General features: G+C 43.4%; 3 protein-coding genes across 13 annotated transcripts in view; 2 read left to right on the plus strand and 1 right to left on the minus strand.

Moving 5' to 3' along the window:
• Positions 1–602: 602 nt before the first annotated feature.
• Positions 603–5,719, minus strand: commd6 (COMM domain containing 6). Its single transcript, XM_034562198.1, has 7 exons — positions 5,502–5,719; positions 3,989–4,047; positions 2,626–2,691; positions 2,443–2,519; positions 2,011–2,179; positions 1,693–1,845; positions 603–1,583 (listed from the first exon to the last, which is right to left on the minus strand). Exons 1-7 carry the CDS (start codon positions 5,524–5,526, stop codon positions 1,533–1,535), a joined length of 600 nt encoding a protein of 199 aa, XP_034418089.1. The 5' UTR covers positions 5,527–5,719; the 3' UTR covers positions 603–1,532.
• Positions 5,720–7,130: 1,411 nt separating this feature from the next.
• Positions 7,131–11,512, plus strand: uchl3 (ubiquitin carboxyl-terminal esterase L3 (ubiquitin thiolesterase)). Its single transcript, XM_034562453.1, has 9 exons — positions 7,131–7,276; positions 7,467–7,478; positions 8,291–8,419; positions 8,582–8,738; positions 10,203–10,288; positions 10,400–10,447; positions 10,558–10,633; positions 10,731–10,789; positions 10,875–11,512. The coding sequence occupies exons 1-9, from the start codon at positions 7,235–7,237 to the stop codon at positions 10,962–10,964; spliced, it is 699 nt and encodes a 232-aa protein (XP_034418344.1). The 5' UTR covers positions 7,131–7,234; the 3' UTR covers positions 10,965–11,512.
• Positions 11,513–12,800: 1,288 nt separating this feature from the next.
• Positions 12,801–13,718, plus strand: part of lmo7a (LIM domain 7a) — a 46,724-nt gene continuing 45,806 nt past the window's right edge. For all 11 annotated transcript variants that reach the window (XR_004611773.1, XR_004611774.1, XM_034561126.1 and 8 more), the window contains exon 1: positions 12,801–13,283. Coding sequence is in view for 9 of the 11 variants with exons in the window: in XM_034561126.1 (XP_034417017.1) it covers positions 13,014–13,283 (270 nt within the window). In the remaining 2 variants the exon portion in view is untranslated. The remainder of the gene's footprint in view (positions 13,284–13,718) is intronic.

Genomic DNA, 13,718 nt, shown 5'->3' on the forward strand with positions numbered 1-13,718 from the left:
CAACCATCCCATGTGCTGCGGGGAGTGGGCAGGTTCAGAGCCGCCGTGTGAAACGTGACAAGCGAGAGGCTCCACCTTCTCCATGCACAACAAACTGGAACGCCTCGTCCCCGGCGGCGTGGATTTGGGTTTGCGGGGGAGCCCCCCTCATGGCTCTGGTCCTGCGGGCACATGCACATCTTTCACCGACCGACTTCACCTGGTTTAAAGAGACCGGACTCGGCTTCACAATATGCAAGAGTTCACAACCAAGTGTTTACAAGTAGGCGGCGCTGGTTCATGGTCTCGACTAGTTGTAATCTAATCTGATGCATTAGAGGGGTTCCCGTCTAATTCCGAGCACTCCTAACACCCCCACCCAAGTATAAATAGTATCCGTGCCATATTTAACCTCATCATTGAGGCGCTCTGCACTAAACCCCACTCTACTGGTGAGATTTATACTACCAGCTGGCCCCAGACCCCCCATTTAATGAAATAACATGGTTCTAGTTTTGTTCTTTTTTAAAAAAATGTGTGTGCGTGTGTGTGCATAATCTACACATGGAAGTGTTTTTACTTTGCTCCGAGTTGGGATGAAATAACCATGCACCACTGCAAGGTTTACATTGAAATCATAGTTTATTGCATCATTGTTGGGAAGGCATCAAAGCGACGACGGCACAAAGAGTAACAAACAAGAAAACCTCTCTGTATAATGTGATGCAGTTTAACAGCACCTATAGAGCAGGTTGTTTGTTTGTAACAAAATTAATAAAAAGGGTACAATATGTGTTCAGACACAAAAATAATTCCTCTCAAATCACTATAGGCTATGACCCGCTGTCGTCTGCCTGGATTTTCTCTTTCCTTCTGCTTTTGCTGTGTTCAAAGGCCAATAAGAGCACGGAGGGTGTGCCGCATGTCCGGTCATCAAACACCAACGTTTTTCCACGCCGCTCGCCATCTGATGCCGAGGCACCAGTCCCCTTTAGCTCTGTCAGATATACACAGCGGCCGTAGTTCACCGGTGTGGATGAGAACAGGTTGTTACATGGTTGTGTCTGTGTCCTGTGTCTGTCCCCCCCCCCCCCAGCTGTGTGCAGTGTGAATGCATGTGTGTGATCCCATGTGCACACGCCCCCTGGCAGCATTGGTTGCCAAATCAGGAAACGTCTTCCCACAGGCTTGTGTTCGAGGTGTGGGGGTGTTGTATTTGTGCCTTGGACCGTAAGCGGCGTGAAACAATCAGAACATATTGTTGCGTTTCTTCAATTCTTGCTTTTGTTCTCACTAATGCATCAGGAGGAATCTGGTGCTCTGGAACACTACCACTTTTGTCCACAGGGACCGCCAAAATCAACACAAAATTCCCTTGTCGTAACTTGATATTTATAGCTTAATTACACTGACGCAATCTGGAAAAATGGAAGTGCAAAGCAGACAGCTGACATGTGCAGTAATTTGTTTCCACATTCTGAGACAGACAGACAGACAGACAGACATGTGTCAAGCTGTTCTTCTGTTGGTTACATGTAAACTGAGGTGGATTTTCACACAGTCTCCATGACAGCTGCCATCTCCTTGAACTGCTTGTGAAAGTTCTGCAGGGGACCAAAAAAGAAATGTTTACAAATAAAAGAAATCACAAAAATCCATCCATGATAACAAAATTGCACCAAGAACATTACATTCACATCAACAAACACAGACCTGGAACTGTGGAATGGTCATCTCAAAAGACCTGTGACGAATCTGCCCAGAGGGCTCGACGACCTTCAGCAGCAGAGACACATATGGGGAGTTGAGCGATCGGCAGGTGTCGGAGCTCACCGCCATGCCGAGCTTCCACTGCATGTCCACTAACTAGGAAGCAAACAAACAAAGTCCCATCAGCCTCGAATAGAGTCTAGCTTTGTGTACAGGGCATCAAGAAATATATATATATATATATATATATATATATATTTATAAATAAATAAATAAATATATATATATTTATTTATATATTGTCCTCAGATTTGAGCATACCTGGCCGATGCTGAGCGTGGCCTGGACCTCTTGCTGAGCGTGGACCGATGCGCCGTGTTCACTCCACAGCCTGTGCATCACCTGAAGGGAACCCTTTGGCCACTTGCGGTGGCCTTCTTCCAGCCTCGACACGAGGCCATCCCCAGAGAGGCTGCTCTTCCCAGCGGACCTGATGATACAAATGTAACCGTATACTGCAATAAAGTACATGCAAAGATTTTGCCCTTTTTGCCAGGCGCATAAGCCAGAGTAAAAGCTGTTTAAAGCTCCATTACGCAGTTGGAGCCAATGCTACAGGCATGTTCTTATGAAGGGGAGGTGGAATCAACACATCAATAATATACGGAACAAACGTGGGCTGACGCATTCACTAGCGATCACATTTTTAAAACACATTCAGAGGCGGAAAAAAAAAAAAAGGACTCAAGATACCTGAATGTTAACAGGAGAAGTCTGATCATGTTCTGCAGAGCTTCATGGTCAAGTCTGACTCCAGCTCTCTGAAATCTCTGTCCAGAACAGCAGAAGAAAAGAACAAAACAAGTAATGAAAGAGGAACTTGGAAAGATGGGTTACTAGAAGTTAAAAAGATATTCTCTGGAAATATTGACTCACGTCAGAAATTTCAGCTGAATCAACTCCTCTAGTTTGCCCTTGAAGATAAATCAGAATGTGCTGACACTGTGGAGATTAGAAGATTAGTTACCAGAACTGCAGCATAACCTCCATGGCAACGACGCCACATCCTGTGCAACTCGTGCGGAGCGTTGGCTGCCAATAGCCCGACAATGGACACCATTACAATTATATTGTATTCAACATCCCATTGTTAATCCCACTGAGAGGTTTGCTCCACTACAACTGCACACTGTGGCAAATCTCATGAGATGAACTGTAAAGTAGGGCTGCAACGAACGATTATTTTAATAAATCGATCAATCTGTCGATTATTTTTTCGATGAATCAGATAATTTTTTTAAAATGATTAATTTCTAATCCTTTATTCAAAAACAGAACTGACAGTGCTTTACTCGCCGGACTATTTGTGGTTTATTCACATCATTCTCGCCTTACAGGGGGCGTGGCTTATCTCCGTGGCTTTACTCTGTGGAAACAGTTCATTTCCATCATCCACCAGGGAAGAAATAACCACTAGTTCTGCTTTATACTTGTTGGGGACATCCCACAAACGTCGGAACATCTAACGCCCTGGCGTTTGGGTTCATAACATCAACAGTGGGCTCCACACAGCTCGGTGAATTTCACCGACTACGTCTGAATGACTTCGGCTTCAAGCGCTGCTAGAGTAGTAGCAGCAGCCAGTTAGATTCACCAAAAGCACGATCTCAGTGATGACTGGCGGAGCGTCTCCACGCTGATTGGCTTTCGCAACTCAGCGTTGGGCACGTCATTCGCGCCTGCGCATTGACTTTGCATGGCATCTACTCGCGCAAAACATTCGCAGCGCTTTTAGTGTGAACGCAGCATGAGGTCTGATTTCTCAGCCTCCGCCATGTGTTTCAGAACAACTTTACGGGTCTCTCCGATGGGCTCTCCTCTACTTCTGCTCTGCTTTTTTTTTTTTTGTTGCTCCGCTCTGCGCTCAACTCAACTTTTATTTTATATACTCAAACATCTCCGCGACTTATTGAGTGGCGTAATAATCGCGCGACACAACAAATCGATAATGAAATGTGTTGCCAACTCTTTTAATAATCGAATGTTATCGATTCGTTGTTGGAGCCCTAGTGTAAAGGGAGATATTGGTTTACATTTTTTTGTCAAAGCATATTTATTTGGTGGCAGGACCAACAACAACAACAACAACACGATGTGTGACGTCCCTCTTCTTAGCACTTCTATATATCGCTCACTTAAGGACTATGCTGTACAGTATGCCTAGTTCTTATCTTCTTTTTAATTCACCCGTTTCAAGCCTGCATGGGAAAATGCACAAAGAAAGATCAAATATACTCACTGCTTCAGTCAACAGATCTGGAGAAAGCTGACAGATGTTGTCCACAACTTTATTGACACCTGAGGTACAGAAGGGAAACAAGTCACAGTGTCATTAGTCTGTTAATCATGGTAACTGCTGCCTTTTAAAAGGCACACAAGCAAATTCAACTACAAAAGCATCATGCAAATTATTCACCCATGATGAAACTATTGCAAATATGTCAGTGGGACGTTAATGGTCTTTGACCAAGAAAATCTCAGTCAATTCAATTCAAGGTATTGCAATACAAATGTTACATTACAAAATAGACAATACTCTGAAATAATGTTACATTATTGCTCAGTTATGCAGAATCCGTCCCAAAAAGTGTCTACTGGCAAAGAGCTTTTATTTGAAAATGGGTGGTATGGATCTGGTCCAGTTCTCTTTATACATCCATGGTGTGGACCGGTCCGGTTCTCTTCATACATCCATGGTATGGTCCGGTTCTCTTCATACATCCATGGTATGGACCAGTCCGGTTCTCTTCATACATCCATGGTGTGGTCCTGTCCAGTTCTCTTCATACATCCATGGTGTGGTCCTGTCCAGTTCTCTTCATACATCCATGGTATGGTCCTGTCCAGTTCTCTTCATACATCCATGGTATGGTCCGGTCCGGTTCTCTTTATACATCCATGGTGTGGTCCTGTCCGGTTCTCTTCATACATCCATGGTATGGACCAGTCCGGTTCTCTTCATACATCCATGGTATGGACCGGTCCGGTTCTCTTCATCCATGGTATGGACCAGTCCGATTCTCTTCATACATCCATGGTATGGTCCGGTCCGGTTCTCTTCATCCATGGTGTTGTCCTGTCCGGTTCTCTTCATACATCCATGGTATGGACCGGTCCGGTTCTCTTCATCCATGGTATGGACCGGTCCGGTTCTCTTCATCCATGGTGTTGTCCTGTCCGGTTCTCTTCATACATCCATGGTATGGTCCGGTCCGGTTCTCTTCATACATCCATGGTGTTGTCCTGTCCGGTTCTCTTCATACATCCATGGTATGGACCGGTCCGGTTCTCTTCATACATCCATGGTATGGACCGGTCCGGTTCTCTTCATACATCCATGGTATGGACCGGTCCGGCCAAGATGTGCCTCTCAAAATCAAGACAAAGATGGCTGCCCGCTGAATACCTGAATGGGATATCGAGCCGCGATTTGGGAAACGGATTAAAAACTTTTTTTTTTACATAGCGCAGCTCCAAAAATATATATTCCATGTAGGGGGTTATAGAAAGTCAGACCAGCGGCAAGTGTCATAGTTAAGCGTGGCATTGGTCCCGTTGTACCGGTGAGGGTACAGTCGGGTACAGTTGGGTTCAGCTACTGATGCTACGGGTAGCCAGAGGAAACAAACTAGCCACCGAGTGGAGCTAACGCGACTAACCCTAACCCACGGGTGAGAGACGCAGACACGTCTCTCCGGGCCAACTGCATTCTACTGAAAACACCAAGTAACACGATAGAAATGGAAACTCACCAGACGAGTCCTCTGCTGCTGGCATCCTCTCTCTCGCTGACGAGCTCCACGTATCACCGCCGTGTATGTTGACAACTTTGCGACTTTCTCGCTTAAGATAAGTATCCTTAAAAAACCAGCAGACAGAGCAGAGCTACTTTTAGTGCAGAGAAAAGTCCTCTCATTCAAGATAATCGGTAATACTGCTCCTCTTCTTCCTACTCGGCGTTTATGGCAAAGAGTGCATACCGCCACCTAGCGCATTGGAGTGTCATCGTCTACTTTGAGGTTTGGGTTTTTACACTTACAGAAGCTTTTTTCTTCATGGAGGAGACCAGCTGATCGGCTCTGAAGCTCCGAGCTATGAGAACCAAAGAGACGGCCGGATAAAGAGCGAGAGTAATTAGTAGAGGAAGAGAATGGAAAGTGAGACTAAGAAACAGACATAGCTGCTCTATCTCTGCATGCACAAACTAGACTTTGTTAACTGACTGAATCTCTCTGTTTCCTGAAACAGAAACTCTCCTCTGGTCTGGAAACATTATTTGGGATATTGTATGATCCATGTGGGGGGCTTTGTATTCCTATTTGTGGTACTGCTTATTAATGTTTAGGAAAGTGTTTTGTCTCTGAAATTAATGTGAATCACACACAGACATATTGTTGTTGATGTCATTATTATGTTATTATTATGTCTCCATGCAATATTTGTGTCTTTTTTAAAAAAAAGTGTACAAACAGTTATTAGCCAATAAGTACAGCATGTGCCTTAAAGGTAATACAAGTTTTATTTTAAATTGTACTTTGGTAAATAGCCATCAGAAAGACAAGATGGATAAGCAAAGATGGAGTAAACCAAGGAAAACAAGCTTAACAATAAAGATATTGTTTTAAATTGGATGTGACGCAACCACATGCCGGTTGATGACCAACCACTACATTTATTGTCTTACTGCGGAGGGTTTGCAAGACAACTACAAGAGGTCTTGGTGAAACATAGCCATTGTGGGCATGGTGTTGCTCTTCACACACTGAACCTCATAGTGAGTATACTGACAAATGAAAGTCTCTTTTTGAATAATAAACATGACAATCCCTCTGAAATCCACTCACAAAAGCCATATATCTGACTTGAAGTTTCTATATTGGAGACAGTTTGAATGAAGAATATTCAGGGAATAATCTGAAGGATGTTTAGAGCAGTATAATGGGTGACTAAACTAATGCAGCATAACAGCGCCACCAAGAGGCGACGGCGATATGTACAGCTACACACTTTGAATCAAACCGGTACCCTCATTTAGGAGATTTTTTTTAATGGCAAAAGTATCAGTAAAAACGATGAGGAACACGGCCATCGTCCATAAAGCGGAAGAAATGTTGCACTGTGTCAAAAAGAACGCGAGTGGGCAACCACGACCACTGGGAAGTGGAACGATCCACTGCTGGGCGGGACGGGAAGCACAGTCAAACATGCTTTTTTATTGCAGACAAAGAACTATGACACAGTTATCCACGGTACAAGAACATAACATAACTAGGCCTAAAACACATGTAACGTGTTGTTACATGTGTTTTAAATATTGGGTGGGAATGTATTTACGGTTTACGAAGAAACAAATACCCCTGCATATTATATAAATGCCAGGGTGCACTCTCCTGACGCGGAAGCGAATTTGAGCTGTCAAACAGATTCTGGTCAATCACTTTCAGCTCTCGGTAGACAGGAAAGTAGCAGTCGACGTTACTTTAAGATGGACAGTCCACGCTGGTTGCCCCTGGAGTCAAATCCAGAAGTATGTGTCGTTGATACTTTTTCAAACTTTATTGTTTTTATCGAAGCCATTCATTCACAAGCATGTGAGGGCTAGCTAACTTGTTTAGCTAGCAGTTAGAACAAAAGCGGAAAGCCGGTGCGGTGCGGCTGCTTCGCCAAATCCAAAAGCAATTCGCTTAATCGTTTGTGTTTGTGTGGTTCCATTTCAGGTCATGACCAAGGTGAGAATCTTCTTCAGATTTAAATGTAACACCAGGTGGGTCTCAATAATCGGCGACATATGGTACTTGCAGAGGGACAAGGCCTACCCGCAACGATGCTACATCCCAAAGTAACGTGATAAGTAAAGAGTTAAGTTTAGTAACATCTACCGAAAAAATGTACCCTCTGGCCTGCGGGAGAGATTTCAAAACCCGCTGAGTAAAGTTGTCGACGTTCCCCCGGATTAATCACACAGTCCACGTTTAACAAGGGGACGCGGCTGGACGTCCCAGTGTGTGCCAGTTCATCAGGGTCACGTGGTAAAGATCATACCTCACAGTTTAACGAGGACCGATGGTGTATTCACGAGGGGAGACGGAGACTGTTACATTGGTACATTTCCAGTTGATTCATTGCAAGCGTAACCAGTCGACACGCATCATGTCGGCCGTACATGGTAAAGGAGATCTTTAGCCCCACTTTCAATTGCGCATATGGCAATTAAGTTTCCAATAAAAGATGGGTTTGATTACAAACGTGTCTTTTTTGGTCAATTGGTATTTTTCCCTATAATTGGTACCAGAAATGCATTATTTATAGAAAACAATCTAACACAACTTTAACATGCTGTCATGCAGTGAATATTACTTTTGAGTGTAATTGACTTTTTTATTTTATTATATTCCAGACAGTACAAGAATATGTATATCCCGAGCCATCTATTACATACAACCTATCTTTTGAGTTCAACTCGTCTACCTTGCTGAGATATCATCAGGTTAGCTGTAGTCTCTGTATGCGTACAAATGAACTCTCAGCTTTTTTTTGGTAGTTCGTCAACTGCTTGGGAATGAGACCAACCTGGCAATTTGGAGATGTCTACGGATTGGATCCAGAGCTTCTCGGTATGGTGCCAAGACCAGTGTGTGCCGTGCTGCTTCTTTTCCCAATGACGGATAAGGTACTTAAATATGTTAACCGCATGGTCACATCGGCCATATTGGAGGTCACCACATTACGCATGCATGCTGTGGCTTAACAATTTCTACACATGTTGTGAAGGATCATGTCCATGTAATAAAAATCAATGTTCAGAGTTTTGGCTTCTCATCCTCCTGTCCAGTATGAGGCTTTCAAGCAAGAAGAGGAAGAGAAACTCAAGGGAGAGCGACAGGAGGTCTCTCCTGACGTCTACTTCATAAAGCAAACTATTGGAAACGCCTGTGGAACGATAGGATTAATTCATGCCGTGGCGAACAACCAGGCCCGCCTGGAATTCGGTGAGTGTTTATTCTGCCTGCGTCATGTTCGATAGTCGAGATGAGAAAGAATCCAAAATTGAAATGGGTTGACATTACTGTAAATTGATGATGTAAGCTATTACATTTTGATTTTATTACATTTTGAGAAAAGTGTTTCTAAAAGCAAAACAATGATATCATTTTTCTCAGCTCACCGCTTTGTATTACTTTGCAAATACCAGGAACGGATTTATTTATCTACCTTACAAATACCTAATCTCACATTACAATATAATTTGTTGAAACTAGATGTCGATTGATAGGGAATTTCTATACCCCTTGTTAGGTTGTAGTGGATTTTATATATATTTGCACATGTAGATAAGAGAAGTTTATGTTTTAAATTAATACATAAAGAAAGATATGATAATTAATTTGGGATATTATGAGGAATATTCTGGAGGAATGTATTATGAAACATAAGAGAGGATCACTGTTTTATTATTCTGTTTTAATGACAAATGTAATGATTAACTGTATGATGCATGAGAATGAATGAATGTTTTATTGTTTAGACAATAGTTAAAATGGATGCCGATTGAAACCTAATGTGTTGCTTTTATTCGGAAGGCAGGATAATAGGGTTTTATTGTGAAGGGGAACTTCCTGTCCTTGACCGGAAGAGTGAGCTTTGACCTCGCCTGTTTACTAATTGGCGTAGCGAGTAGAACTGCGGCATCCTTTGAACTGACCAATGGAACTAACCTTTAGGTGTGAATTCATTTGCATGACCAGACTAATAGCCGAGCATTTGTTCTGGGGACATGGTTCTACTGGACTGGAGACTCGAGACAGCCCCGGTCTGTGGCTCCTTGGGAGCTGCACTCCGTCTGTGGAGAGTTCCTCCTTTCTGGCCCCACGATCGTGAACGCTACATGAGTATTATCTTTGCCATTAAATATTGTTAAACTTTAACTCGAATCCTGAATTTCCTGCGGCCACGGGACCCGGAGCTTTGAACACGAATCTTACACCCTACACATTTTAGGAGTGTTTATGTCCTGGAGTACTGCTTTCTGAAAGAAGAAAAAAAAAAAAAAAAGTCTACATGGAAAGAATTTAGTCTGTCAGGCATTTCTATCTGGAGCCCCCTGAGTGACGCTCCACCCGGCTCTAGGCCTGCCACTAACAACTGATTAGTCCATCGACAATTTTACAAATTAATAAACGATCAGTTTCACTTCAAAGAATCTAATTCAACATTCCATTTAAGTTTCTTTCATTTTGGAAAAACTGAAGGTGACGTCATTGTATAAGATGTGCTGCAAACAGCAGGCAGATGACGTTATGGATTTATGAATGTATACTAGCAGCTTCAAGTACAAAAGATTACAGATAAAACAATGCATACGTTTCTAATATTGATGAATATTATTATCAATGTTTTTTTAAAAGGGGGACGGTTTTCTATAGATCTTACTGCATGTTGTCCTTTTGTCGCAGAGCCCGATTCTCCTCTGCAGAAGTTCATTGAACAAAGCTCTAAAATGAGCTCAGAAGAAAAGGCAGCCTTCCTGGAAAAAGACGAGGTAAGGAAACGCAGGCGTGCTTTTGTAGGAGATTGGTCAAATTACCATAATTACAATAGCATAACACCACCGCCTACGCTCATTGTCTCTTTTCCCTCCCGTCTGTTTCAGAGTATACGCGTTACACATGAATCCAGTGCACAGGAGGGACAAACGGAGGTTTGTTTTGACTTTTAGTAGAAGGACGATGCTTCAGACGGCAAGAATATCTTTTTAGTTTTCTGTTTCTTGAGAATGTGTTTAACTTGGAATCACTTTGTCTGTTTTAGGCCCCAAGTTTAGACGAGAAAGTGAACCTGCATTTTATAGCTTTTGTGAATGTCGGAGGACAGTTATATGAACTGGGTGAGTTGACCCCTGTTCCGTCCAAAATATTGAGCAGCATTTGTCTCATTGTTGATTACTCAAATCCGCTTTATTTGACATTTTTGTATAAATTTAGATGGCCGGAAGCCTTTCCCTATCGTCCACGGAAAAACCTCAGAAGATAATTTCCTGGAGGTAAGACGGCACAGAATAACACCCGACTAATAAAATATCGTCTCTGGTTGAGTTGCAAGTCACCGTGTGTTCTATTGCCCCGCAGGACGCTGCAAAGGTTTGTAAGGTCTTCATGGCCCGCGACCCTCAGGAGCTGCGCTTCACCATCATTGCCCTCTCCAAAGATTCCTATTGAGGAAGCTCCCTTGTAAGAAAAACATTACTGCCAAACATTCTCAAAGTGCTGACTTCATTGGAATCTTTTTTTTTTCTTCTCCAAAATACTTGCAGGGAAAAAAATAATCTAAAATATCAGGGGTATCCTTCTGAAGTAATGTTCCATTTTTTTGTTATGAATCGCTTGGAATTCTAAGGGAATCGGAGTGCCGCTCTAAGCAAAAAGTATTTCCTGTTGAGATTAAAATCTTCCAGCCCCTCCCCCCCCCCCGGCTAAACCCTCAAACTGTAAAACCGATATCGGCTGCACTATCGTGACGCTGCACTTAAGTGTGTTTCCATGGTGTTTTTGGCTTTCAATCAAGAAAGAAATTAACTCTGGGTTCAATGATACATGCTTTTTTCTTTTTTATCATGTGACCAAACACATGGTCCAAACCAACTGACGGCTAGCTCCTGTAAGTGAGGCTAGCTGAAAAATGCAGACTGTACATCCACGTGGAAGGTGCCTACATTTTCGTAATATGAATTACAAATTCTGTCTAAAAATAAAATTTATGAACACTACTCTTGTTCTTCTTTGTAACACAAACATCATAGTTATGTATCCATCCATCTGTTTTTCCATCCATCTTTTGAAAAATACAGATCAAATCTGTGTTTTCTCAGAATGTACATAAACACTGACATGTTATTGGGTCATGAATTACCAAGGAAGTTTGTGGGGTTATATTTAGGTGATCTGAAGATGGAAAGATGTTGAGATGACCCAATGCCTGGTTAAAGTTCTGTTTGAGGTGACAAAGAAGGCAATGGTGCAAAGAGGATCCTCCTACTTTGAGTCGCTGTCTGGAAGGAGGAGATGTATTAAATGCAGACGTGTGTGTATGTGTGTGTGTGTACACAGAGGATTTAACAATTGGATTATATTGTGAAATGGAACAATAGACATTTAAGACCCTCTACCGAGACACCAGTGAGCAAAGACGGGGACTTCCTGTGTTGTACCTATGGCACATATATCCTTGACATGACTTCTGCGGTCACTCAAATGGCAAAATGAGATACTCTAAAATAAATAGGAACATGGCACCTGCTCTAAAAGCTGCACATTCATCCTAATTTGACTGAATATCTCATTCTATAACATCAGCAGGTTGACATGTAAGCAGAACGTAATGTTGCTGGTCACTGGAGCTAATTTGAACCACTGTACACTGGGTGTTTTAATCTATACCATGTGTTGCATTGTCACATAATCAATGGTTTTGTAGCATTTTAGTCTGCACATTGTGTTCAAATAAATGTAGCAGGGTAAAACATGCATTCCCTTCTGAAACTTAGTGTAAATATGAAGTGCAGTTGGGTACCTCAAACGGCTTTCACTGCTGCAGTACCTGCTGATTTTCGGTTAAAGTTGCAGCAACTCACTTGTTTCTAGGTCTTGCATTGCACCCGAGCCGCCGCTGGGTGGCGCTGCCGGAGAGCAGTTTGTTTGAGGAGAACGAGCCGAACTCCAAGTGGAAGAGTCCAAGGACTTCACTTTTACTTTATTTGTTTTAACATGTTATGAATCTTTTGATCCTCTTCGGCCCACAGACTTCAACATGTATACGATGTTGAGCCGATGAACTTTAGTGTGTGTGTGTGTGTGTGTGTGTGCGCACTTCGCTGTGCTCCGGACTCTACACGGTCAGCAGTGGGTGAAAAAAAAAACCAAAACCTGGGATACAAATAATCTCCCCGAGAGGGAATTAACGGGCCAACTCAAGCGTGCGTCCACCTGGAAGCCGCTCAGCAGGAAGCCCACCCCGCCCCTCCACAGCTGAAACTTAAACCAGAAGTGAAACTCTCCGGTCGGGGACGAGGTGTAAGCCGCAGTCGGGCGGTGGAGATCCCGTTTGGTGGCTGTTAGCCGAACACAAAGAGACGCGCGCGCCACAGGTGTGCCGGATGAAAGGAGCCGACGAACCGCGGCGAAGGGAATGACGCGCTGCCGGTCCAACTGGCCTTCAGGCGAGCGGCGGCGGGCCGGGTGGAAACGAACAATGGGAGGCGTTCTTCATCAATGAGTCGTGTGATTTACACGTTTTACCGGCCGCGCTCTCGATTTAGTCCAATTTTCTTTTCTTTTTTTTCTCTTTTTTTTTTCTTTTTAAAGTGCGTGCGTGTTTTGTGTCTGCTGGTTTCGACCGGCCCACATTTGATGTCCTCGGACTTTACGTGTACGAACCCATTCGGTGCAGCTTCGGGAGAACACGTTGCGGTGATGGAGTGGCGCGAGCGGTCCGCGGTCAGCTGCGACGAAGCATACGCGGAGGCGCAGAGATGGGTTGAGGTGAGTGAGAACTTGTTTTAAACTCTCTGAACACCTTTTCTTTGAACTTACTGACGGCTTTGGGAAATCACAGACGGGCTGTGATCGAATTGCTGGTATATAAATATATATATTGTGTGGATTTCTTCAGTTTAAAGACGTTTTGAAGAAGCTGTGGCTTCTTCTGACTCCAGGTGCTGAGGTTTACTTCCCAATCTCAGCTGCGGAACCACTAAAGAGTCCGGGTAAAAGTAACCTGGAACAGTATAGCTTCATGGATCCACGCGTCACCTTTGACCTCTCTGTGGTATAATAGAGTCGAGGTGTATCAGCCACTTGAACCCACTTTAAGCTACTACCAGCCTTAGCCATGTCCTCTATCCCACCTGTTCTCAGAGGACAGGTGGATTTGAGCCCATTCATCATCATCAGCATCATCATCAGCATTGTTTGCAT

This window comes from Cyclopterus lumpus, chromosome 21 (genome assembly GCF_009769545.1).
Source record: "Cyclopterus lumpus isolate fCycLum1 chromosome 21, fCycLum1.pri, whole genome shotgun sequence".
Lineage (NCBI taxonomy): Eukaryota > Metazoa > Chordata > Actinopteri > Perciformes > Cyclopteridae > Cyclopterus > Cyclopterus lumpus.

Bases quoted from the DNA above. Each gene is read 5' to 3' on its own strand.
- uchl3 (XM_034562453.1), top strand. From the start codon at position 7,235: ATGGACAGTCCACGCTGGTTGCCCCTGGAGTCAAATCCAGAA. The intron at 8,420-8,581 runs GTACTTAAATAT...CCTCCTGTCCAG, and splicing joins TTTTCCCAATGACGGATAAG to TATGAGGCTTTCAAGCAAGA. The intron at 10,289-10,399 runs GTAAGGAAACGC...CGTCTGTTTCAG, and splicing joins CCTTCCTGGAAAAAGACGAG to AGTATACGCGTTACACATGA.
- commd6 (XM_034562198.1), bottom strand. From the start codon at position 5,526: ATGCCAGCAGCAGAGGACTCGTCTG. The intron at 2,180-2,442 runs GTATCTTGAGTC...TTGTATCATCAG, and splicing joins CTTCTCCTGTTAACATTCAG to GTCCGCTGGGAAGAGCAGCC. The intron at 1,584-1,692 runs GTCTGTGTTTGT...GGTCCCCTGCAG, and splicing joins TGACCATTCCACAGTTCCAG to AACTTTCACAAGCAGTTCAA.